At 38.7% G+C, this 26,685-nt stretch overlaps 3 protein-coding genes across 5 annotated transcripts in view; all 3 read right to left on the bottom strand.

The window, feature by feature from the left end:
• Positions 1-1,549: 1,549 nt before the first annotated feature.
• On the bottom strand, positions 1,550-5,512 carry LOC145495795 (uncharacterized). The gene is made up of 3 exons (XM_081475382.1): positions 5,306-5,512; positions 2,491-2,607; positions 1,550-2,132 (listed from the first exon to the last, which is right to left on the bottom strand). Exons 1-3 carry the CDS (start codon positions 5,366-5,368, stop codon positions 2,010-2,012), a joined length of 303 nt encoding a protein of 100 aa, XP_081331508.1. The 5' UTR covers positions 5,369-5,512; the 3' UTR covers positions 1,550-2,009.
• A 677-nt stretch (positions 5,513-6,189) lies between these two features.
• On the bottom strand, positions 6,190-15,189 carry LOC145495638 (uncharacterized). Its single transcript, XM_081475262.1, has 7 exons — positions 14,504-15,189; positions 11,612-12,310; positions 10,991-11,114; positions 10,090-10,316; positions 9,413-9,460; positions 8,701-8,845; positions 6,190-7,680 (listed from the first exon to the last, which is right to left on the bottom strand). The coding sequence occupies exons 1-6, from the start codon at positions 14,577-14,579 to the stop codon at positions 8,721-8,723; spliced, it is 1,299 nt and encodes a 432-aa protein (XP_081331388.1). The 5' UTR covers positions 14,580-15,189; the 3' UTR covers positions 6,190-7,680; positions 8,701-8,720.
• A 745-nt stretch (positions 15,190-15,934) lies between these two features.
• The window catches only part of LOC145495636 (kinesin-like protein KIF13A), a 30,426-nt gene continuing 19,675 nt past the window's right edge, over positions 15,935-26,685 (bottom strand). For all 3 annotated transcript variants that reach the window (XM_081475259.1, XM_081475260.1, XM_081475261.1), the window contains 11 exons: positions 26,518-26,647; positions 26,062-26,117; positions 25,183-25,298; positions 24,442-24,537; positions 23,773-23,889; positions 23,345-23,398; positions 22,744-22,899; positions 21,829-21,909; positions 21,544-21,621; positions 19,542-20,418; positions 15,935-18,366 (listed from right to left, as the gene is read on the bottom strand). In XM_081475259.1, coding sequence (XP_081331385.1) covers positions 18,128-18,366; positions 19,542-20,418; positions 21,544-21,621; positions 21,829-21,909; positions 22,744-22,899; positions 23,345-23,398; positions 23,773-23,889; positions 24,442-24,537; positions 25,183-25,298; positions 26,062-26,117; positions 26,518-26,647 — 2,000 coding nt within the window. In that variant the 3' untranslated portion in view covers positions 15,935-18,127. The remainder of the gene's footprint in view (positions 18,367-19,541; positions 20,419-21,543; positions 21,622-21,828; positions 21,910-22,743; positions 22,900-23,344; positions 23,399-23,772; positions 23,890-24,441; positions 24,538-25,182; positions 25,299-26,061; positions 26,118-26,517; positions 26,648-26,685) is intronic.

The raw sequence follows: 26,685 nt of genomic DNA, 5'->3' as shown, positions 1-26,685 counted from the left end.
AAAGGCTCCCTCTCTACCGACGTTCCGTGACAGAGAGAGGGCCATAAACTGGACTAGAATTTCTGCTATAAAAGGGTTGTTTTCCTCCATATTTCACATCTCCTTGCACAAAATTCAAATTTAAACTTTTACAGTAATGGCTTCAGAATCACTTGAAACCATTATTATATTATTGTCAAAAAAATGATATTTCCTAATGTTTTAACAGAATATTGGTTATCTTAAACACATTTCATAGGAACTTTCGAAGAAAATACGGAGGTTATCTTTCAGGTGTTTATTCTTTTACAGTTGATATACAACTGGGCGTAAAAATGGCAAGGCCGGATCTCTTTTATATCAGAACTTCATGTTGGATTGTGTAAATATTTGCTACTGTAATGTTAAAAATTCACGGTTTATTAAAGCACGTTTCTCCTCTTTGTAACGAAATTTTTCCCCCAGAGCAAAATAAAAAAATGATAATTGAAATAACTAAATTAAGCAATGATGAGATTTGTTAATTATACAGGTACAACAATTATTTGCAGTTCTACAAGTAATAACTTGGAAGAAGACAAAATAAAATTTTCGCTATCAATGCGTCTACAGTATCCATTTATTTGCTTCTCTATTATGGGTTTGGGAGAATTTTGCAAAGTTGTTCCCATGTTACTGTGTCGCCGAGAGGAAAAAAATGTTTTTCAAGACAGTCGACTCGAAGATTAAGTTTGTTAAAGAAAATTTTACATGTAAAAATTCCTTGTCCAAGTGAAAGAAAGGTGGCGGAAAATAAATTAGATTTAGGCCCGGTCCACGCTACGCCGAGGAATTAGAAAACGCAGCTTTATTTCTGCGGTTAGGCCTACGGTCCACACTGTAATCTCACGAAAACAGAGTTTTTCGAAAACGCCGGCTTTTCGTTTTCGTGTGGACAGAAAACGTTTTGAAAACGGGCCTTTTTTTGAAAACAATGACGTCACGGTAATCATGTGATCTCCCTGCGCGAGTTTTTCTCAAACACAAATCATTAACGACTGGTGATTTATTTACGTTGCAAAGTAAAAACGCCGTTTTCATATTTCTCCAGCGTAGTGGGGACTGGGCCTCGGTCTCTCTTAAAGCGTTATAAAATAAAACCGTCGAATAGCCAGTAAGATTTCGTTTAACGACCATATGATAGTACAAGCTAGAAAGCTTTGATTTGCAGGTAACATTTCCTTTATAAAAAAGGTCAAGGTAAAAAAGTTAAGTCTACAGCGAGCCAAGCGCGCGACTAGGAGTATTTCTACGTCTCCATGGATACTACATACTGGTAAATACAGGGATTATCAATTAAGTCACGTACAACCAAAATCGATCTGACCAATCACAAATGGTGTAGGTAGTGAAGCTGGCGCGAAGCGCGGGAAAACGAGAGCAACCCGCATTCACGAGTGACATTGGTACAATTAGTTTAGAAATTTATTGAGCACAGAAAGGCATACGAGGTTTTTTACCATTTACACTAAATGCAAACGGAAATGGTAAGAAGACCTTTGTAAAAAAAAAAAAAAAGCTTAGATTGGGTGGGCCTGAAAGATACTAAGATAAGTCATTATTCATTACTTCGAGTGTTCGTTGCGGTTTTCAACACCAACATATGCAGAAAATGACAGACAGCTTTTAGAGTTTCACACATTCAATTTTTTATTGCTACTAAATGCTCACACATGTGCACTGGTATGTCTCAGTATCTGAAAGTAATGATCACCCTGAAAAATGCTGGTACAAAATGGAAAATGAAATCGTTTTAGGGCTGACTTAGCCGATACTGTTACAATCATTATTGATAAGTTTTGTTTCGCCGTTGACATTTTCATACCGAAGGTCGGGATGGACACACATGTATCTTACACATCAATAAAGCTGAATCCATCAATCAACGAGCCATCCCTCCATCCATCCATCCATCTATCCATCCATCAATCAACCAAAACTTAATTAACGTGTCAGTCTTCCCTAACCGAGAAGAAACACCCCTACACTAATTAGGGACACAGTGACCCCAAACGTTTCTTCGAGCCTTCAATGGTATTTAAAATTGCAAATTGCAAATCAGATTGCAAATTGCAGTAAGCTTTTTCCCCACGGGGCCTCATCTGCAGGAATTCCTACCAAGGATAGAGAAAAATCGAATATTTTCTTTTTGGAAAAACGGCAAAAACCACGGCAACATGCTATAAGCTTGGTGGGATCTCATGCCCCATCAAAAGTGTTTCAATTGTTTGTACTTCTTTTTTTTTATACTCGCAAATAGAATGTGACGATGATAACGATGATGATGATGATGATGATAGTGGTGGTGGTGGTGGTAGAACGAAGATCTGTGGGAAAACATGAACACTCTAGCTACATGCAGCTAGTAATTAAAGAAAAAAGTGACGATGTAAACAGTGAAACGTATTCAGTTTTTCCTTCAAAAATCAAGCCCGATAGAGACTTTTTCACATCAAGTGTTATATAACTCACTTGCAGTCGCCAATTAATTTCGTCGGAGTCATCCTTTGCTGTAACCATGACAACCACCAGGGTAGCCAAAATGAGGAAAAGGAACTTGGAATCCATTATGAAGCTCTTTCTAGAAAACTTGGTCAGAAAAGGAAGTATGTCTTCAGCGTGAAGGTGAATTTATCAAAAGTAGATAAGTTAAGTATATCAATGTGAAATAAGAAGCGCCCAGGATCCATCAGCACACGCCACGATTTAGCTTTAATTCTCATTGGTCAAATCATGTATAATGAGCCCAAATTAGAAACATACGATTATAAAATCTTTCTTTTATACGGCTTTAAGTCTTGTTCTGTGTTTAACAGTATTTCTTTTGAGTTTATTTATTTCTGGCGAGGCTTTAGCAGATACTCCAGATTCACGAACCTGTTCAACGCGTATATATATATATATATATATATATATATATATAATAAACAATGGTAGCAAGACTTCAATTCATCGTTTATTGCGACAACGCTGTTTCGTATGGTCAAAGGATGACCACACTCATCAGGCAATATCAACGAATCGTTGATTTGCCTGATGAGTGTGGTCATCCTTTGACCATACGAAACAGCGTTGTCGCAATAAACGATGAATTGAAGTCTTGCTACCATTGTTTATTATCTACACTGCTCCTCTCAGAGTCGAGCGCTCTATAAATTTATTCTGTTCAAGTTCAAGAAGTATATATATATATATATATATATATATATATATATATATATATATATACATACATACACGTAGGGGCCAAACCACCCCCCTAATGTTTCATGAAGGCTATATTTGCTTGGTTTATATATTTCTGAACCAAGTTTGGCAGATGAGCTTTCTTTGTTCTCCAGTTTATTTTAATTTGGAAGTTGTGACAAAATGTCAGATTATGACGTCATAATTGATGACGTCACCAAAACGTGCTATAATTTTTTGTAAAATCTGATGTAAAGATTATGTCATTGGAAAGGCCTTGACTTGAGGAGTAAAATGCCGGAAACCGTTTTTTGCTATGATGATTATTTTTTGAGATATGGTAAATTAAATATTTTTGTTGTTGTCCCCCCCGGAATTTGCTTAACCATACTGCCCTTCTTAGGTCAGTCTCTCTGGTTTATTTTTTTCAGTTTTATTCTAGGAAGGCTAATAATCTAGAAAAATAGAAAGCTTGATGTTGTGAAAAATCGCATGGTTTTAGAAATTTGATTTTCGGCTTTGCTAGGATGGTATTAACAGTAAAAAAACGGGTGACGTCACAGGTTATGACGTAACAAAACTAATTTTAACGCAATAACACTAGAGGGATAATTTTTTATTCCGATTTTCTTCTTTATTTTTGCTTTAGTCATCTGGCACATCACATGTGCAACATAGCTGCATTTGCTGGAACAAAATTACGGCTCCAATTTGGGGATTTTTCTCAAGGGGGGGACCCCATATTCTGCAGAGTTATTTTTCATGTTTAAAAATGCCATATTTCATTCAATTTTTGTGATATGGACAAAATTTTTTCAGGTTTCAACTCCCCTTGATATGCTCTTTCGAACACATTGTAAAAAAAATGCCTATTAAAAACTTCAAAAGTGGCAAAAAACATGACGTCGTCACTGTGACGTCACAAATTTGACATTTAGTGACATTTTTCACGTAAATATAATTGGCAATAGGTCTCCTGCTCATCTGCCAAGTTTGGCGTAGAAAGAGTCAATACTTTTTAAGTAATGCGAAATAATGTGAAATACCCAAGAACTGACGAAACATTTGGGGGGTGGTTTGGCCCCTACGTATATGAAAAACCCACTAAGACTTTTCTCTTCTCGCGTGTTTCCCTCCTCGCTTATGCCTTGGGCGCGCGCGTCCCGCAAGCTTTCAAGCGCATCTCTCATGCACCTAGAAAACAACGAGCCCGGCGAATACCATTGATAATTTATACACCAAATTGTAACCTTGTGGTTCAACTGTATGGCTGATTAATGTGAGAAACGCAGATTCCAATTTTCGAAGACACCAATTCGTCTAATCTATGCTTCAACCAGTTCCGATTGAGGTACTTTTCCAGTTTGTAGAATTGGATGTCTTATGCCATCATGAAAACAAGTATGATCACAATAACCTGAGTTTTGATGACAATGCAAAAATCTTCCATTTCTTTACTTTTTAAAAGAGCTTTCTAGTCTCGACTCAACCATTGTTTGAAAAGAAAGAAAAAGCTTAATTTATGCGTGTCGAAATTACAATGCGTATGCAGGAATTGCTTTGGCACTTCACTGTAGTCCATAACTTGCATATTTACAGTGTAATAAGTTTTGCCTACCAGATACCAGATGGAAGTCAGGGAAAATGATTTTGCGGGGAAGGTTTTGTTCTCTTGAAAAACGCATTTTTAATATGCTGCCAGACCTTTTTGACATGTCACCCGCGGTACACTTTTATAGTTACCCTGTGAATATTTTATCGAGAAAAGTCGCTCCTCGGCTGGTCAAAGAATCAACTTGCTTAAAATTATTCATCTAGAAATTTGAGCACGCTCGTATACTTTGTGATGAGTTTTTATTATGTCAACGTTAAGATAATTATCACATCAAATGATCAGCCAGATTCATCACTGCCTGCAACCGACTGAGGCGTTTTCATTCAAGCTGGTAAAAAAGGGAAAGCCGGCTCAAAAGTTACGGTATTCCATAAGAAAAAATGCAAAGACAGACTTACATTGCGCTGCTCAAGATGCGAGGCTACTGATGAAAAGCTATGTTTATACGGTGAGACAACTTAACCAACAGGGAAAATTTTCTCTTACCTGATAAGAGCAAGTTCCTTCCACCTCTGATGTGCTCAAGAAACTGCTTGTTTGTGAAACCATTCCTCAGTTAACATACAAAACTCGTGCAATGCGCCAACCAATCACAGCAAAGGTGTTGTATAGTTGACCAATCAGAGGTTTTTACTACAAGATATTTTCCCGCGCTTGGAAACAAAACATTGTATGTGAGATGGCTTTTCCCGCGTTATAATTAGGAGCTCAAATGTTTATCACAATAAAATGCCAGGAAATATTTCAGCCGAACTTCTGTGGTAATACCAGCAGAATGGTTTCGGTCAGCTGGCCAGAATGATTGACCAGTTATTCCAGTCACTAGATTTAGCTTCAACTTAGAACTCCACAGCAGGGCTTTTAATTAACAAAAATTATTTTTATTTAATTTATTTTCGGTGTTAATTAGCTTGTACTGTATGACTTGTATATGATTTCCCATCGGGACAATCGGAACTTTCACTCCTTAGTTTGACGCCGACCAGAAGCTATTTTTCCTTGTTATAATTATGGTTTACTCTCTGGCTTGTTACGAATTTTATTAAGTTTTTCACTGCTTCTCCCTCTCTTGTAACTCGTAATCAGCGGGTTTCATTTCCTCATGAATAAACTCGATTACTGCCGGCGGCTTGTTATATTATTTGTGCCCTTTTATTCTAATAATGTAAATGTTTTTATTCCGCTGAGTGAAACGAGAGAAAATAGAAGAGACATTTTGACGCTTCTGAAAAGGTCCATTGTAATTGTTTGTCCCGCATTACAACCCGCTAAAAAACGGTATGCCCCGCCAGATGAAAATTATTTTCAATTACAATCAGATGAAATAAATTAAGGCACGAACGCGCTATTTATCGGCTGTTTGGCGGGGCATGGACAGAACTAATTTTTGTGCCTTAAAAAGTACAAATTACATGCAAATTGGATCAACAAAACCAAAAAGTACTCGGCGTGGTTTGTGATATAATCCTGTGCTAAATCTGCCCCAATTTTCAATAGCTCTTGTTAAATGTACGTTTCGTCTTGGTTTATTACACAACTGTAAAACAAGCGGCTTGGTTTTAATTCGTGATCACAGATCGAACGCCTACAAGTTAATTCTCTCATTACAATAACAATACCTTAGATGAAACGAATTACTTAATCCCCTTTATTTCCTGTGGGATCTGCTGAGTCTAAGGCAACAACAATTCCTCTCTATTTATCCCAATTTTGCGCAGCATGTTGTGCCTCACCCGAAGTCAGTTTTACCTCACTGAGCTAAGCCATGACAGTTCTGCATCTCGTGGTTTTGGGCCGACCATGTAGGTTTCCTTTTCTTAGTGGTGCTCAACGCAAGACAAATCTTAGGATTAACAGCCTGATCCATGCTAAGTACTTGGCCCAGCCATCGGATAAATGATATATTAAAAATAGTTCTGTTGTTTCCTTTTTGAATAATTATGACCATTTATGAACCTCTTGTAAGATAATTAGTACTTTGATTTATAAATCTTGAACAACCACCAATCCAGGCAAGTTGTCAAACTCCAACTTTATAGCAGAACCAACTACCATAGTCTTAAGTCTCGTTCATTTTACAAATATTATGGGGAAATCTTTGTTTACAATATTCTTCCCATTTGCACGGCGATTCAATATCGATCATTATCGATTACTCCAAAATAAGTTGGGACTCCTTGCCACGGTTATATGTGCAATATAATAACCTCGACGAGCCTATGTATTGAAGAACGCTCCGTTTTGACAGAAAATAACTTCAGGGTTTGGCAAAGAATAGAGGTTTTGGGGCTCAATACATTCTCGTTCCAGAGCCCACTCCTCTCTTGGAATGAGGCCTCCGGTGACGTGAATGAACTCAATAATACTGATTCGAGAATTGTTTACTGTCCCAGGAAACAAATACATTTTCTTAAAAAAAAATACCTTTTCTGGCATTTAGTCCAAGGTGGTGAGAGAGTCAACAAGATGAAATCATTCGTCATTTATTGACACTATCATAACCGTTATAATTACAATCTGCGCATGCGCGCAACATAACAGAGGCAAAAATGTAGATACAATATACAAAATAGGTTGAAAATTCTGATATTAAAAATATTTGGGAAATTAACCGGACGCGAAATAAAAGTTTGTTAAACAGGTTTAGAACACAACCGAGAAACCAGTTTTCCAAACCTTTACAAAACCCTCTGGGTGTGGCTTTTTGATACATGCGAGGGCTGTGGTCTTGTAACTAAAACAATGTTCTATTAATTTGGTTTCCTCTTTTTACTAGTTATTACTACAGTGTTCTTTTAAAATTCATTTAATCGACGGAAACCAGTTCTTGGTTGACCCAAGTTTCAAATAGAGTCCTTCACCTATACAAAACAATAAAACAAACAAACAAGCAGGTTAGCCCACGAGAATTTAAAAAATAAGGTAAACCATAAAGAGCCTGTGGGGTGCTCCACTCCGCAGTAACAATCAGCCGGGAAAGACTTTTAGTCAATTGATCAATTTTTAACGCAATAATAGGCCCTATTCATAAATGGCTGCCACTTTAAAATTCTTTTGTATGTATTTAAATTAGACCAGCTGACCTCGTTTGGAAGCACGAACTCTTTTGAATTATCAACTCAAAAACGAGGTTAGTTGTGCTAATTTTAATACATGTACTTACAAAAGAATTTTTAATTGGTAGCCATTTATGAATAGGGTCTATATCATAAGTAACAAATTACTCCTCTATTTTGGCGCGAAGTTTCAGCGATAATTTACAATTTCACCCGTAAAATTACAAATTACAAAATTGTCATGGTAACGTTTGGCGCGAAATTTCTCGATACAAGTTAAATATAAACCCACGATTGTAAGCGTCATTTGTCATCCTCGATATTATATATTGAAAGGTAATCAGATGGTATACTCGTGAAATTAGGACATCATTTTACTTACGCTTCATCAAAATGCTACTAATTTCCTTCAACTAAATTATAAGAATTTTAACAAAACGCGCGTTAAATTACTTCCGTATTTCACTCGTCGCTATTTGCTCACTCATACTAATTTCTACGATGTTTTGACCTCTTTCACACGGCGGGGGGGGGGGGGGACACTCCCATATAAAAAGGACGGGGGTGTTCGACGGGAATTTTGAAAAGAACCCCTAATTTAGAGGTACGAAGATCCTGTTTTGCGGGCGTGGCTTGAAGTATTCTTCTCCCCTAAGAGGTACCAATTATAAAACAACACATAATCTGCCGTTAAAAGGCTCCTGCTGTGGACTTTTAAGCCTGAACACCCTAAGAGGTAGCAAAATCACTTTTTTGATCCCTGAAAGGCACCACGAGCCACCCGTCCTTTTATATGGGAGTTCCCCCGGGCTCTTTCAAACATACTTGACTCATTTCTTTGTTTTTCATCTGCTTGATAACGTTAGAAGAAACAAAAGCAAAATGATGATTCCCAAGGCCACCAATCCAATGGCTACACATAGCAAAATGAGTGGAAGGAGACAGGAGGTAGTTACATCCATGGCACATTCTGTAAAATAAATCCTTATGTCAAAGAAAGATTGAAAGAACTAATAATTAACACACCGAATATTTATTAGTCTCCCCTTACATTGTGAAACGAAAGGCCCAAAAGGGAATCTTGACTGATAAACACTTTAAACTTTCCAGGGTATTTTCAAAATGGAAAGTTTCTTAAGTTTTTTAAAGTGGGCGCGCACTTTAGGTTTCTTAAAGTGCACACTTTCTAAGTTTCTGTCCTTGTGTAAACTCAAAGAATTTAGGTAATGACCCGAGTTACTTAAGTACAGTTTGATGCAATTTAAAACTACATGAACCTCTATAAATAAATAAATAAATAAATGAGTAAATAAATAAGGTAATCTTGTGTCATTTAAGGTGCGTTTTTATATAAGGGACTTTGCTTAACTATGGTTATCTGATCTGCGTTAATTGTGAGAGGTTAAGGAGTCTGAAAAACTTGATTGTAATGTGCAAGTCTTCAGAATTGGCATGTAACTTTATTACCTTGATTTATATGACTTATATAGTTTTCATGACCGAAAAAAAAAGAAATTAATGTAATTTTTTCTTTAACCTTCGTCTTGCATGTTCTGTGCATCTGCTTCACGCCCGGCTGGGCCAGCTAACATAAAGAATGAAACAGAAAGATGTTTAGATCATTGTAATAAGGCTTGATATGTCGGAAACTAAAATAATTACGATTGCCTTGAAAATACAATGTTTGGAAAGGTTAGTTTTGAATAGTTTGTTGGACAGGTATTGTAACTGAGTAGAGTTTGTAAAGTGTTTGTTCGTTTAAGTAGTGCACTATTAGAGTGATGGAAGAAAGACCGAAAACGCGGCAGCTAGTGGGAGACTTGAATTCGCATGTTCGTTTTAGATTTAATAATCTGCGAGCATTCGAGCAAGCTTTTAGAATAAAGCCTACCAGCAACGTTAAATCTGCACAAAAGCCAAGTGGCCCATCCGGCCGTGGCTTATCTCTGTTTTCTGTAGCACGAAGCGACTAGGAGTTTTTCTACTCCCCCCTGGATGGGATGCTAGTCCATCGCAGGGTTACCCCTAGCATTAAATTCGCCGGTATCCATTTGCACGCATGGGTAGAGAGAGACACTGAGGAAGTAAAGTGTCTTGCAAAAATATCAAAGAATGAAATGAGTTTTCCGATTTACAGACAATTTACAAGGAACATCGACTTCTGTTTATTAAAACGGATTCTGTGGAAAAAAAAAGCGAAAACCGACAACTCACTGTTGTTGGCGATGGTTATCGTGACAGTGCCTTGCGTGACGGTGGTAACGCCATCATCCTTGGATGCTATGGAGATCGTAAAGTTCTCATCATCTTCAGTAAAATCGTCACTTAAGATCGGAACATTGATGCTGAGATAAACTTCTCCTGGCTTGAAAACCAAGTTGTCACTGGACGCGAAGGTGAAATCCTTGTTTAATTTAGCGGTTCCATCTGAAGCACTGAAACTGCAGAACAGAAAATCACATCAAAGAATTGTAATGAAAACATTGGTATCTGCATGGTCAATTGGGAAGAAATGTGAAATTTCGTTTATGCCAAACCAATGGATGATTTTTTTAGATAGAGAATTTTTAAATTTCCTGGTTTGCTCACCCACACCGGAAAAGATGGCTTTTTTTATTGTTTAGTGTAAGTGTACTAGCGTTCTATCACGAATTCTGTCCTCTGATTGGCTATGCTACTCACTATCTATTCTGTGATAGATAGTGAGTAGCGTAGCAGTGTGCGCTTGTCAACAAAATGGTGGTCACTTCTTTGCATTTTCGAGGTGTCTGTGAAGATGATTTAGATAAAGTTTTGATTAACTCGATCTTGGATTTATACTAAAACAATAAGATCATTTGCTCTCTATTTCTATGCGTTTCGTAAAGTTTCTGAATAAAATAACTTTTTCATTCACAAACCGGTCGGTAGGTTTTGCTAAAACTATTTTAAGTAGTTCGCTCTCGAGTTTTATCGGCTCAGCTAATAAAAACCTCGAGTTTGCTGCTATTGTAATTCTTAGATAGTAGTTGCTTGTTTAACCAATCAGATAGCGAGTCTGACGATCGCAAACACTAATTAAAGTGAATTGTTATTCGTTTCTGTTACGTTATTGTTCGTTATTATTTTGTCTAACCTGACTACTGACGCAATTTCCATATTGCCGCTCCTCGTGGCTAGAAGTTCAACACTCTCAACATCTTCCTCCACACTTATTGAAGTGATTGTAAATGTCACTTCAACTTGATTGGCTTGCAACGCTAAAAGAAGAAAGCTATAGTTATTAAATAAGGCAAGTATATATATATGAGCCACTTTCACTCTTCAGTTACAGTAAGACAACGGTTATACATTACTAATCAACAATTAGATTATGAGCTCGAGATTTCTATCGAGTCTGATAGTTGACGAGGACGCAACCCAAGTCAGCTATCACGCATAAAAATTCGAGAGCGAACAATCTAATTGTGTTAATATAAATCTACTAATCGTTTAAAACTTTATCTCAATCCTCTTCACAGACACTTGAAAACACTCGAGAAGCGGCCGCCAGTTCTAACAAGGGCACACTGCTAGGCTGCTCACTATCTACAACAGAATAGATGGTGAGTAGCGTAGCCAATCAGCGAACGACATTCGTGATAGAACACATGATACAGACTGTATTACTGTATTCCGAAAAATAAGCCCTGGGATCTTTTTTTCCCTCTTCTTAAAGACATAGTGGTCCCCCCAGGGAAAGTAGGAACAGAAGTACCTCGACTGATGGTGTCATCCGACAGGTTTTGAACCTGCTCCGCGCTTAGAGCTCCTTTGAAGAACTGAAACCAACTGAGGGACAACCTTGCGTTCAGTTGATCATCGCCAATGGTGTATTCATAAGGCTCGGCGTCTGGCAGTTCTGGAATTAAAGGATTTTCGTAGAGATCAGCAGGTACCCTAGAGCCATTCAAATAGATCTCCGTTTCCAGTTCATGCGGTTCGCGGTACACAACAACTGCGTGAGTCCAATGGTCCATTGTGGGGATATTGTTGACGCGCGCGCCGTCTGTGACATTGTCGTGCTTTCCAACGATGGCGTGTAGGGACACGTCGTCGGCGATTTGAAAGAAATGTATGTCAACGGGATTGCTGCTTGCTCGAAGCTCTCTTTTAGGATTGGTCATGAACAGTCGGATTGCCTCACCCTGGGGAAGAGGATAGATGAATTTGAAAAGAAACGAGATTGTGAAGTTTGGACAAGCTGAAACGTCACCGAGAGTTGCATCGAGGTTACCAAGAACGATTCTGTTTGTCGCACCAGCTTCACTCTGGAACAAAAACACACCGTGTATTCCATCGTCTTTCCTCACTACAACATTACCCTCAATGGCTTCAGGAAAGTAGGACTCGTTAGTTTTTGGTCTGTATCCATAGATCTGGCCGTTCCACATAGGATACAGGTAAAAGGTAAACTCTGTAAATTGAAAATTAAACATATGTTAGTACTATCCATAAAGAGAAATGATGTACATAAAAGCACACTGAATTGACGCCATAGATTAAATACCAGTGGCGGATCTAGGGAAGGGGCCCGGGGGACCCGGTTCCCCTTATTTTGGGTAAAAAAAGAAAAATCGCGGAAGGAAGAAAAGTCGGCGGGGCAAGCAAAGAGCCCCCCCCCCCCCCCCCGTTAGTTTAAGGTCTGGATCTGAATACACCTTTTTTTTCTGCTATTAGATTGTTTCTTTTTCCGGCCGATGCTGAATATTCCTATTTTCTACCGATTTTAAGTTGAAAATATTCATGTGAACATTCTTAGATTATAGCGTGTGACATTTCTGTTTTCGCCGAATGCATTTGGTGCCTGGATGGTGTAAAAGAAATTTTGGAGTCAGCCTGCAGGCATTAAAACCTGATATGACCTACATAACCTCTTGCAGAAAGCTTGTTAGCATCGAACATACGACTAGCGCTGTTTTTGTTGCTTTTTGGCTAGTTTTGCAATTCAGAGAAAGGAAGAACTTTATACGGTCTACTTAAAAACACATAATTGTATTATATTTACAAATTTTCAACACACAAAATGATTCTTTTTCCATCATCACCAAAATCTCTATAAATAAATGACTTTATTTGGGTGTAATGGTATTTAGCACTGCTGTGCACACTACGCCGGAGAGGGTACGCATAAAATGTTTTCCGTTCACACTACGCCGGAGAAATTTGAAAACGCAACAATCACTGGTCATTTTGGATTTGTGTTTGAGGAAAACTCGGGCTGGGAAATCACGTGATTATCGTAACGTCAACATTTTCGAAAAGTTCCGTTTTCAAAATGTTTTCCGTCCAAACTATCACATGCAAGGCCGGCGTTGCCAAATTCCTCCGGTTTGAAGAGCGTTTTCGAAAAGCTCCGTTTTTGTGACAGATTAGTGTGGACGGTAGGCCCAACCGTAGAAATATAGCTGCGTTTTAAAATTTTTCCGACGCACCTTCAAGGTAGGATCTTGGATCATTAACGGGCCTTAGTTGTAATTGTTATTGTTGTTACTTTGAAGTATTTATTTGCATATTTTCATTATTATGCGCAATCACGCCTAAGATTTTAAACTTAAATCGTACCATTACAAAGGACCAAATGATCTTTAACACAGAGGTGATACTCAGGTCCAACGAATTTTCGAGAGTTTGGCATTGTTTGGAGTTGCCATATCCAAAATAAATAGCATGAACTAATATCGTTCCTCTTAAAGAACTCACTAGAAACGTATAAACAAAAATGCTGTAATTATGTATAACTTGGAGTTAACCATCCAAGGCAAAAATGTCTTTATTCTTGAGGTCTTTGATGCTCAGTTTAATGTCAAGTAAATAGATGTGTTTCAGCGTGTCCTGTGTATTAAATAAACTGACTTAAATTTCACCTGACCCAGGAAATATTGATTGTCTACATTTCCAATGGTTGTTGTCGTCAACGCAGTATGCACGAGTTTTGAAGACGAAGTCATTAATATTCTAAATCATCTAAAGACAGTAAAAATAAAATGAATGTTTCTCGTTTTTTCCACTGATTCCAGGCACAGCTCATCGAAATTCATTCTCATCTACAATATCAACCAATATACTCTCTTCAGATGTGAAATACGGGTAATATTTACCCAAACAAACTGAGTACTGAGTAAGGTATAAATCTTGTTTGCGAGTTTCGATTCAAGCTATTGTTGCGTGAAAAGGGTTAAAAAAACATACACAAGATGTGGTTCAATGTGTCCCCGGAAAAAAAAAAAACAACTTAATTTGTTCCACGATCTTCGATTTACGTGACAGAGTTGGCATATCTCGCGTAGAGTGTTCAATCCCTAATGCTATGTGAAAAACGTCGAGAGTCTGTAATCTCGTGAATGCATCGTTTTGAGCAAAGGAAAATTAGACAACAGGAGAAAGAAAGGCTAAAAGATTTTTTGCGAAACAACGCCAAGATCACGGTTACATTGGTGATGGAAAAGTTAAATAACTTATTTCCATGAAGCTACACACCGTCTAAGTAGGTAATCTTGTGTAACTTGGTTTATCTAACCTGTGTTTTTCTAGTTATTTAACCCAGATGGAAGTTGTTAAATCGGTTGTTGTCTTCTTTGATAAGTAAATATAACTTGCTGTGACTTACCGGACTGCGGCGGTAAAGCGATGGTCAACGATGATGTCACGAGAAACAGGTAAATACGGCTAGTTATTGACTTCATCGTGTATTAGCAAGGTGTTTCCGACACTTTCGTGTTCAGCTGGACCCCCACATTCTCGTTAGTTTTCACTTGCAAAAAATGCAAATTTTCGTTACTGCGGCTGGGTGAAGATCATGGGAAGAAATAAAAGAAACCACGCTGCGAAACCCCACTTGGACAAGCCAATTACGTGATGTCACAAAAGTTTTGCTACGGGTAGATGAGCACGCCAACTGGGCATAGATGAAAGTTCATATCAGTCGTCCGGAAAAACAAGAAATTGCCTGCATTGTCGTATGAAAGAAATTTACCAACTGTCCTAGAAAAGTATAGTTGTGCTTCGAGTGGTTACTGTTTGTCATGAATGGCTAGCCAACAGGGAAAGAAGCGAAGAAGCGAGACAGATCTGAGATTTGCATGACATTTCTTTTGTTTACAGCTGACAGCTGTAAGATTCTTTCGTCATTCAGTGTGTACTATATAAAGTACATGATAACGCCTTGAGACAGCGTATTACCAGTTTCTCACGTTTTCCTGGTTCATTGCAGTGTCATTAGTAAACCAGATGCATAAATAACGACTTGCAAATTACAGAGCACACCGTAAAATTGAAAGTGAAGAAGGTGGTGGTGGGGGGGTTCGGTTTGCAATGGCCTTTAAGCATCTTATTCTGTCGCTTTATACTCTAAACCTAGTGGGGATGAACAGAAAAGAAATCAGAAAAGAAATTTAAGCTTTTACTTTGTTTTACTAGTCCATTTGCAATCGTAGCTCCCTTCAGAGTCCGGTTTCTGTTTCACATTTCAAGTAACTGGGCGCTATTACTACTTCCCGGTAGGGTGTTGTCTTGAGTAAAAAAGGAATACCGTAAGTGAGGTAAAAGAAACCTGAAATGCGCTGGGTTGGCAGGCACGCGATTCTGGCCATTTTGATCAGCGGATTTCCAACTCAATATGGCGCAAGGAGGGAGTAAAGGAAAATTTGAAGAAATTATAAATTGTCAATAGAAATACTTCGATTAGTGACAATTAGCCACGACAGTTTCGTGAAGGGTCGCAGTCCCCTTAATTGAACCAGGTAAAGGTAAACGTCGGTCAAAGTGGTTCATCCGCTGGATTTATCTCGGTTTCTGCATCATTTAGCGTCTAGGAGTATTCCTACTCCCCCCTGGATGGAATGCTAGTCCATCGCAGGATTACCCCCGCCGGTGCCTATTTATACACCTGGGTGGAGAGAGACAATGTAAGAGTAAAGTGTCTTGCCCAAGAACACAACAACAATGTCCCCAGGCAGGGCTCGAGCCCGGACCGCTCGATCCGGAGACGAGCGCACTAACCATGGGCCCACCGCGCTCATTTGAATCATAACGACTATAATTCACAGTAAACTAGATTTATTTCATATACAAGGTGTAATACTCTCTCTTTAACATCTAACAATTCTTAATTAGTGACCTCAGCTACTATATGACAGTGGATACACATAACCGTCACTTAAAATGTACACATACATCTGATCTTTTTCGCCAACTCGTTTACGTAATATGCCTTACAAAGGCGTTGTTTCGTTAGCTAGTCGTACAAAATTCCCAGTAAAACTACAAGTCTCCCAAATCGTTATGAAAACTTCCTGTACATTAAATTCTTATTTTTTAAACTGATTTAACGGTATTTCCTCATCACAGCTTGTATTTGCTGTACAGTAAAAAATATTTCCCTCATTCCAAAATTGTCGGGTTGTATTTCCATCGAGAGTTACGTGGTTCTTACAGGTTCTCATACTACCTAAAATATTTAAATCCTCACTTGAACCTTTTCAGTGCCACGCTCAAAACTGAAATTCTCCCTTCTACTGGCTATACTAATCTTCTTTCGTTAGTTGTGAGAATTTGACAATATCATGTTTATTCTCATCAGCGGTCTCTTTGACAATGCATTGCTTTGTAGGGAGAAACTATTTTTTGATCTCTCCTTATTAAGAGTTATAACCTGATAGACTACAGGTGAGTGAGGCAGAGCTCAAAGCTGCACTGCCTAAAGCCATAATTGCCCCATCACAGGTAGATACCTTTTATTATTGTCCATTCACCCTTCCCTCCCCACCCCATCCCACCCCACTCATCCCCCGCACCCCTCCTCCCTAAAAGAAATCCATTAAACACGATCAAATCGGCTAAACGATACACTAAAAGGAATTTTAATTTTCTATCCCTGGGAATTACAGGACGTTGTCCACTCGGGGCATGCCAGCGTCCTTTTACCCGAGGGGTTACCGAATATACGAACATATCGGGCGAATAAAGAACTGCCCTTTCAACCTCGTTCCCGGGGCCTCTCATTTTCCCAATACGGAGAGCGGGAAGGAGGTAGAACCTGGGAACTAGGTTGCTGTCCTATTCCTTATGTTTAAATATAAATCGCTACAAAATTTTAACCTATTAAAATAAATACATGATATACCGATTGCAATACCCACTCGAAATTCACTAGTGAATACGCGCTTATTTGAAACTGTACAATTCATAAATTACTTGTGGGTTAATGTACTATTCTGGTCTCATTCAAGCTTAGAGCTTTGAACAATTGTGTTCAAACAAAATCGTACATACAGTGGATCCTTGTTTAAAATAACAGATTCATTAGCATAAACGATTCAGTTTGTGATGGAGCTACATAAATATTAGCTGTCAATATTGAAAGGGCACAGTACGATTAACTGTCCCAGGGAATTTGAGCTCGATGTACTGAAAACATTTTATGTGACACGAATTTAAAAAACAAAATTTTCAATGTGTGGGTTCATTGGCACTTTTGCTATCCAGACATTTTGCAGTTTTGAAAGCCAATATTTCCCTCAATAGTACATCCAAAGAGCTAAACATTTCACAAACACTCTACCCGCTTAGAGTCAATTCATATGTACCATGATGCCTTCTCTACGCAAAATCGTATGCCAATAAAGCTAAGTGCATTTGCCGAAGTGTTACTGATTTAGAACACTCAGAATACACATGAAACGAGCCCGCTAATTTCCTGAAATTCACACTGAAAATGAATGGGAACTTTTTGAACAATTTTTAGAGGACAAAAAGTTCAGCTCAGGACTTAAAATTGACTTTTTTAAGAGGCCAAACAATTCGGAATAAAAAAAATCCAACAAGAACACGTGATTGTAGTTTCTCGTGTCACAAAAGTTAAATTCGCCTCAGTCCATGTGGATTTGGCCAAATTTTGCATCAAAGCATTTTAAGCTGAAAGGATCGACTATTCAGTGATATCATGCACCTCTAAACTTATCTAAAAAAAATCATATCGCATGCATTTAAATTAACACTGCTAAGGTCAGGAAGATAAAATAGTCGAAATGGCTAAATAACACTTGTACTTTTATAGGTTCTAATCAGTGTTGAGGATCTCGGCTACTGAACAAAACATACTTCATTGTGTCCTCAAGGTGAAAGATTCTTTGGCTTGAAAATACATCTTGTCCGATATCCAAGTTAAAAATTTTTCAATTATATGGTCCACCAATCTTGCCTCATACGTAATATTGACACCCAAGCATCCTCTCTAAAATAAAATATTTGATCGCCTCTTCCATTCGTTCTTTCGACGATTGTCACGTGTTTGTTTTCTCATGACCACGGGACTTTGTGAAGGACTGTTGTTTTCCTTCAAGCCTTTCTGACCAGCGTTTGACTCCCGTTTGACCGAGTCGATGGGAAATACTTTCTCTGGTCTCACAAATGAACCGTACCTCGGCTTGCAGGCGAAATACCGCTGGCCGCTCACTGAGCCATCGTTCTTTCCTGGTTTGACGGAGGGAGGGAGGAAAAAGCACACATTTTATAGACGCAATTCATTCAATAATACTGTAGTTTTATTACAAATTAAAATGCTAGGACACTGATCTCGGCACGAGTTATGCAAGATGTTTGAATCTTGAAGGAACTACGTCACGGTTTCGCTTCTTAAAAAGTTTCGCCTAGATATTTCAAGTTCGTCGTTTGTAATCCGTGTAAATCTTCTCCATCCTTTATCATCCTTGTTCCTTTATGGTTTATTATCATCTCTTTGGTGTTGTTTTATCTTAGGAAACTACCATTTTCAGGTTTCCTTCAGTTTAAAGGAAATCTTGAATGTGGCCAAAATAACTCAAAATACCGTGACTAAGCTCCTAAAACCTTTAAACAGTCTCAACAGTCTAGATCTGAAGTAAATTATTCACAAAGTACTGGCACGAAATTGATGAAACGTAAGCTGAAACAATACACAGAGTTGTCACTAGTTCATCCTCTCCCTGGTATTTGCGAATATTTTAGTTCAGATAGAGACTAATGCCCCATTCACACCAACTAAACTAGTTTAACTAGTTTAGTTCAGGTTTAGGTTTTTCCAATAGGTCGATTCCGCTCTGAAGTCATTTCGAGACGACAAAAATTCAAACCTTTCAATCAAACAGGTTTCCCTCTTGTAAAGTTGTGGGGTGCGTACGGTATGAACAACTAATTTTTAACCTTGTTTATATTAATTTGACCACTTTCGAACATATTTTTAAATTAGTTGATGTGAACAGGGTATAGCTCTGCATAGAGGCGTCTGCAGTCTTTCTGTTCAGCGGTCTTGCCTAACTCGAAACTTGGGTAAGTAACGGCTGTGACAGCCCTAGTCACGTTCAATGCCACGGAAATTCGTGCCAAGTTTTCTTTGTTTCGAAAAATACATACTCTGGTCACGTTTTAAACATCCGGAAGAATGCGTGACATACTCCAACCACGATCCGATGTCACGATCAACCTACCCTATGACCATTTCAAGCGCTATAAGCATTCTTTTCTTATTTCCTAGTGAAACTGGCCGTAATTTTGCAGATGATTTTGGAAGGGCCAAAACAAACAAGCAAGGCCACAGAAAAAGGTAAAAAAGCTGTTACTCACACAAACAACAACAACAACAAAAAACAACAACAACAACAATCTCTCACCTGAAGGCGTGTCTAGCTCAACACCAATCCACACGCCAGGAGCAAACTCTGTCGGTCCAATGTACCTGATCCTACCAGTTTTCTTGTCTCCAACACAGATGACTTGTCCCATTTTCAAATCACCCAGCGAATCAAGCGAATTCACGTTCATGTCATCACCTTCGAAAGAACTCAACAGATCTTCCCGACTACTTGCGTTCGAGTTTCCCTGTGAGCCAGACAGTTGTTCCTCGTCGACAGGCTCGCGTTCATCTAGTTGTTGCTTCGTTGGTTCTTTCTCTTCTAGCGGACGTGTAAGAAGCGAAGATGTTTCGTCTTCGTCTTCTTCGTCGTCTAAAGGTCCATCTAGCCCGCGCAACGTTAGCCCCAAGCCTTGCTTCTTATTGTTCTTATTCTCAAAAGTCAAATCAATCAGGTTCCCTTCGCGACTAATCGATTCCATCTCGCTTGATTCCGCTGGCGGCGTCGATAAATCTTCGCCCGACGGCGTCGGCGTCAAGGGATCTTCGTACTTTAACGTATCGGCGCTTCCCGAACGTTCCCGAAGATCTTCCGACAGAGGACTAATTGTTCCGTCGGAAGGCTCTTGGGATACCTCTTGAAAGTCGAACAAACTCGCGGGATTTCTCCGGACGAGAGGGCTTGGTGAAGGCGTGGATTCGTCTTCTTCCAGAGTCTCCAGCTCCATCAGGAGAGAGCTGGGGCGAGAGTTGGATGATCCCCCCGAGTTGCGCAACACGACTCCAGAGGTGGTAGGTGAGGAGCTCACTGGCTCGCTGAGTTGAGAAAGATCAAGTAACATCTCTTCTTTAGTCTGTCTTATTGGCCGGGGATCTGTGAAACTTCCCGGTAATACAAAATCACTTCTGTTGTTGGCCTGTCAAAAAGGAAACACATAGAAAGGTTTTTCATTGTCCTTTTAGTCCAAAACTAGGAGTCTCAATTCTCCTTACCAACTGGGTTCTCTTTCATAAAATGCACGTTTTGAGAATTTTTTTTTTGTTATGAACGCAAAGCTATATCCATATTTATAATTATCTGTAAGTAGCATCAGCAATCGTATTATACTGTAAGTAGCGTAAGTATTAGTGTCGCAAGTAGAATAAGTAATCGTATAGTACTGTAGAGTTAGTTATCCAAATTGTAGTATTGTAAATAGCATCGTATCGTATTGAAAGTCGCGTAAGTAGTGTGTTAGTTAAATCGCATTGTATAACAAGTGCTGTTAGTGGTTGTATTACTGTTGTAAATTGTGTAAGTAGCCATACCAGTGTTGTAAGTAGTGTGAATCCCAATTAAAATGTAAAGAAAAAAAAACAGGTTTGAGAATTTTGTAGTAAATCAAGATAGAAGGAGACCAGAAAGCGATTATGAGAAACCTTAATTTCATTCACAAACCAGATCCAGCAAAAAGGGAAGACGACTGGAGGTAAAACGTCAGATCTCGTTTGGTTGTCACTTTCGCAAGCGCTCTTCTTAAATTTAAATCTCCTTAAATTTCCATGACGGTCCACACGAGATTTCTCTCCTTTGAATGAGCTACGTCACGGTTTCCGCATCTTGAAATAGGTTAGCCTAATTTTTTCAAGTAAGTCGTTTGTAATCCGCGTCAATCTTCTCCACCCTCAACCATCCTTGCTCCTTTATGGTTTACTCTTCTCCGTTTGATGTTTTTCAATCTTTGTGAACTATTATTTCCAGGTTTCCTTCAATTTAAAGGTAATTTTTTCCGTGACTAAAGCAACTCAAAATGTCATGACTAAGTTCTTTTAAACAAGCAAATAACGTCAACTCTGAGCTGGTCTGACCAAGGCGCTGATGATAATAAACGATCCTTGAAGAAACAGACGTCGAACTCTCCATTGTTTAGTCCAGGTAAAAGTTTCTTATTCGCAATATCAGCCAGCGCTTGTTTGCTCAGTACAAGACACTAAACTGGTCTGTCACTGCATAGTTTTCTTTGGTAGGATTTTGATATTCAGTACTTAAATTTACGTCCTACCCTTGAGGTCCAAAGTTTGTTGCTCTCCGGTGAATCAAACCGCCCGCTTCCACTTAACCCAAATGACAGGTCACCTGACTGTAGACACAGAAATGACAATTTTATTGCGTGACGTGTAACGCAACAGGAGAATATTGCTCACAGAGCAAACATAACTTAAGCAAACTGAAAAAAGGCACAAGATATCAACTTTAAGCAACTTCAATCACAAAGCGTCATTAAACATTGATCGCTAAAAATGATCACTACAACATCTTACGAAACTAGAGAACCAAACTCGCTTACCGCAGCTGCTAAGTTTGGTGTGCTGGCGAATTTTCTCAGAGGTTTTCCGATAGCAGCTAGTTTCTCCTTCACCATAACTTCCTGTAAATTAAATACACATCTACATTTAGCTGGCTCATTTGGAATTGAACGCTGGCGTTACATCTTTTACTCAAAACGGAAGGCCAAACAATATAAACAGAAAACCTCAACGCAAAATTAATCAAATATTCAAAAATTCACCAAATACGTGCTTTTGCTTTCAATCTATCATCTGTCATTGGTAAACTTTGAACAGCATCAGTTTTTTTGCCTACCACAACGATGGATATTTATTTCAAGAGCAATATATATCAAGAATACTCTAAGTGGAGGTGGGTGGGGTGCCCTTAAACAGAAAAAATGTTAGTAATTATACCGAATATATGTTGCGTTGCGTTGCGTTGTTCTTGAAAAATAAGAGTTGCGCCATTACAATAGGTGCATTTTTGATGTTGGACATCCATGTTCTTATTAACTGACACTTGTCAAAACAAGGTATCTGCTGACCAGTATCATTTAACTACATCGCGGGCTCAGGCTTAGAGCTCATCGAGTGGTTGAATTTTTTTTTTTTGAAGTTGACCCCTGACCAGATTCTGGTTTTCGATTTGTTTGCAGCCTTTAGCCACGTCATCACTCTGGAGGAGAAGGAACGAGAACTTGCAAAGGAAAACGTTTGGGTATAGTATTGGTATTGGGTATAGTTTGTTAAAATGCAACTGGACAAAAATAGTGAGACCACATGCTGAACAATTTCACGCTTACAATTGATCATTTTTCTGATCCAACAATAAACAAATGCTTTTGTTGCCTAATGGTTATAAATTACTGCAATCAGGAGCTCCGCATTTAAGTTTGGCTAAATCTATATATTATATTACCCCATTGTCCTACCTGTCTTAGTCGATCCAGTGCTAACAGACTCTCCACATGTGAGATTCCTTTGCTGTATTTCCTCAAAACTGATTCGTCTTCCTCCTCACCCTCCCCCACTGCTAATGCAGCCATTTGCGCCAGGCTCTCTCGTTCTTCTGTCTCCTCCCCAGGTTGCTGTGAGGCGAGCAAGCAAAGCAGGCAGATGTCAATGTGAGGGAGACCATTTGTAATCTTTCTCAATCTTTGCCAGTTTTAGCCATCCTTGTTCCAATTTGGTTTGTTACTTCATTTTTGGTGTTTTTCTACCTGAGAAAACTGTGAGTTTGTGTCTTCCTTCAACCTAATCGTAATTTATTTGCATATCACAAAAACACTAACCATGTGGTTGCCAACCTTTTGATAGAGTTGACTTCGCATACCACACTGAAATACTCTTCAAGAAGACAAGTGAGGCCATTTTTACCAGTACTAGTGAAAATGCCACGTGAAAACTGAGAAAGGTTCATTGTAACGTTTCAAACAAATTGTACAAAAAAAACGAAAACCCCATTTTTTCACAAAGCCTTCTACTCCAAACAATCAAAATGTCTCTAAACCCATGCAGTAAACGGCTCCTTACCCGTGGAATGTGTGACACAAGTTCATACGTCACGCCAGATCTCGTTATAATATCCTACAGCAAAAGGAATAAAACAGATGGAAAACACAAACAAAACCAAAAACAATACCAAGGAAACAAACAAATCTCAGTAATGACGTAAAAGCGAACGTTTTATTCCTTTCATCAAATATGCAAAACAGTAAGGCAGACAATAGGGAGTTTAAGAAAACCACGACAATTATTTTTTTGAATCTCTATTTTAAATTTATCTCTGTGTTCCAGATTCAGTTTCGTGATAGTTCTGACAGTGATAAACAAAGTAAATGACTTTAGAGTACCACGAGATCCCCAAATTGCTAACCGTTGTGTCAAATCTGTTCTCTAGCTTAAGAACTACTGTGCAATAAAAACTGTTGCTGGACTTTTGACATGTGTTCAGTGAATACCTTTGCAATTTTTCGTAATAGACTGTCTTTCCAGCTTTGTTTCTTGTATACTTTGACAGAAATTCGTTTCCGGAGGACAAGGTCCATGGCTATTGGGCTAGCAAGACGAACAATAACCTGCAATGAAGAAAAACACGACGATTAACGGACTTCCACCACCGATGATGCACCTTCAAAACAATTGCTCAAAATTTTCAAGTTTTCAACGTCGTTTCTTTTTGGTTCATCGTCACTTCTGTAGTATTTTTCTACCAAACTGTGTTCAGGCTTTGATTTGAGGTAATTTAAAACATGGCAGAAATATTGGGTATAAAACGACATTGTTTTTAAAAGTTACTTCATTAAGACGCGCACATTGTGGTTTATACGATTGTCCAAGCTAAAGAAACCCATGAGAAAAATTATTTGCAGTTGTAGTAACCATTCCTTCGAAAGAGGTTTAGTGCTACTAGTAAATGTTTTACCACAAAATTAGTTTTAATCACAAGTTCACTTCAAAGTCATTTTCCTGTGAAAGGTTTTGGTGCAGGTCCCGGTGTGGCAAAATCCCTTCTTCGGTAGGTTTCACAGTAAAATAAACCCACAGGATGTCAACAGAATTTTCGAAATAGATGTACAATGCATGCAGGATTATTTGTAGTGGCAGAAAAACTTCAGCAATGTCTTTACCTTTAAAATGAGATAGACACGCTCGTACGACTGTGTGACACGATTGAGGAACACCGAGTCGTGAATGGACGAGTCCCATAACACGGTAGCAGAGACCTACAGGTCAATAAAACACATATTTACCAACATAATATGGGATCACGTGTAATATATTATCTGGGTGTTAAGTATCTGAGATTTTTCCCGACCTTATTTTCACCTTCTATGGGGAAGGCATGCGACTGAGTAACGGTTCGTGTCAGCCCTTGGGGTAGTCCCATATCTTGGAGATGAACATCTCTCTGTTGGCCTTACAAAGAAGATTACTCTCTGGCTCCCTATGTTCAATTTCGACATGGTTATTCAAAAAGCTACCTCACGGCTTGCGCATCTTGAAATGCTTCGCCTAAATTCTTCAAGTTCGTCGTTTGCAATCCGTGTTAATCTTCTCCATCCTTTACAATCCTTGTTCCTTTATGGTTTATTATTATCTCTTTGGTATTTTTCTATCTTAGTAAACCACTATTTTTAGGTTTCCTTCAATTTAAAGGTAATTTTGTACGTGGCCAAAATAACTCAAAATACCGTGACAGGACATTTTCCAGTTGCCTTCTGCCGCGTTTAAATACAAGTCCTCGTGTAGAACATTCCAGATGAAAATGAACGTACAAACAAAACACATTTTTGCGCTGAATTGCTTTGCAAAGAGACATCGTTTTGACAGAGAGACAAAAGGCTACCCAGCAATGGTCTATTTCATACCTGTTTTTGATCGTAGTTTATGATCGGTAGTTCCATCATGTTGTCAGAGTTTTCGAATGTCAGGGTAGAGTCTACACCAGCTGGCCCTCCCTCTTCTATGCAGCCACTCCTCACGTCTGCGTAAACAAACATTAAATTACTAACAATGCCTCAGCTTGTTTTGTGCCACATCGGTGGGAGACTAGCGCCATAACCACTGCGCCATGCCTGCTCCCATAACCTATAAATTCTATCCATCTTTTTAAGTGGCAAGATGTTCATTATCAACAAAACCAAATTCTATGACTTGCGCAGAGGTATACAAATATCCTATGACTTTTCCGTGTCAGGAAGCAATTTTCACATTTGATGACTTTTCATGATGGTTACATGACCAACAGTTTCGATTCTCGTAACGCACAACCTTCTTGACCATATAACATAGCGCTTATTGACAATACTCCTACTCCAAACCCTAAGCGACCTTAATATAAAATTACGGACTTGAGCCTAACTTTGACAAGAAAATAACATTCAGCCTAAAGTGACGCCTAAAGGACACAAACCAAACCCGAGATGGTTGCTCAATAAGGCCATTTCTGAGTTGCCTTGTGCCTCTGTTTCAAAACGAGTCTATGTGCAAAACCTTGCTTAAGCAAATGGTTTTGATTTGCATGAAGATGAACCTGTCAGGAACACATTTTTAAGTAAATGGTTTCGCGCAAAGAATCGTTTTGACACAGGCAAAAGGTAACCTGGAAATGGCCTATTTGTTCTGTGTCCCCTTGTCTCTGTCCCTTACAGACTTTCAATCCAATGAAAGCAGCCTGTTTCCCGGTTTTTCAATGATACTGAAAAGCTGGCTTTTTATGGATCAATGGCAACTACCTATAGGCTTACCATTCAAATCCAGAAATAAAACTGGATTAAACCTTTCCATTCCCAGAGGCACAGTCCTGTTAAAAAAAAAAGTAATTAAAAAAATAAAAATAAAAAAATAAAAAAAAAATAATAATAATAATAAACATAAATTTAAAAAGTATGAAAACGACAGTAAGAAGGAACTCCTAGATTTTTCTCAGCTTCTTACCCCGAAGAATGCTCCGTCAAGAAAACTATTAAATAACCATGACAATACTTATGATAAAAAAATTCAACATTTTGAGAGGAAGCCACATCAGCTTTAGCTGGTTTTCATGGAGGGAGAAAAACCGGAGAAACCAGAGAAAAACCCTTGAAGCAAAGCAGGAAAAAACAAACTCAACCACACAATTTAATACGACAATTCTCAAGGCACAAGTGAAGATATGAAAGATCAATCATGTCCTCAATTCTCAAGGCATTCACAAATCCTACCCTTCAAGCGGTGGAGCACCAGGAATTCCGCTGCCATGCTGTGGCACAAGAACAGCATTCCTCTCCTCTGTGAGGCAAACCCACTGGTCTATCATCCAGCTCTCACGCTCTTTATCACTTGCTGACTTGTCTGCAAGACAAGGAAAATTCAAAATGTTACACTGCGGC

Source organism: Orbicella franksi, chromosome 8 (genome assembly GCF_964199315.1).
Source record: "Orbicella franksi chromosome 8, jaOrbFran1.1, whole genome shotgun sequence".
Lineage (NCBI taxonomy): Eukaryota > Metazoa > Cnidaria > Anthozoa > Scleractinia > Merulinidae > Orbicella > Orbicella franksi.
This window is presented reverse-complemented; position numbering and strand designations above follow the sequence as displayed.

Excerpts from the sequence above, each read along its gene's own strand:
- LOC145495638 (XM_081475262.1), bottom strand. The coding sequence starts at position 14,579 with ATGAAGTCAATAACTAGCCGTATTTACCTGTTTCTCGTGACATCATCG. Across the intron at positions 11,115-11,611 it reads GGATGACACCATCAGTCGAG|CGTTGCAAGCCAATCAAGTT; the intron begins GTACTTCTGTTC and ends TTCTTCTTTTAG. Across the intron at positions 10,317-10,990 it reads GAAATTGCGTCAGTAGTCAG|TTTCAGTGCTTCAGATGGAA; the intron begins GTTAGACAAAAT and ends TCTGTTCTGCAG.
- LOC145495795 (XM_081475382.1), bottom strand. The coding sequence starts at position 5,368 with ATGGTTTCACAAACAAGCAGTTTCTTGAGCACATCAGAGGTGGAAGGA. Across the intron at positions 2,608-5,305 it reads AAGGAACTTGCTCTTATCAG|TTTTCTAGAAAGAGCTTCAT; the intron begins GTAAGAGAAAAT and ends TTTCTGACCAAG. Across the intron at positions 2,133-2,490 it reads AAATTAATTGGCGACTGCAA|GAATTCCTGCAGATGAGGCC; the intron begins GTGAGTTATATA and ends TATCCTTGGTAG.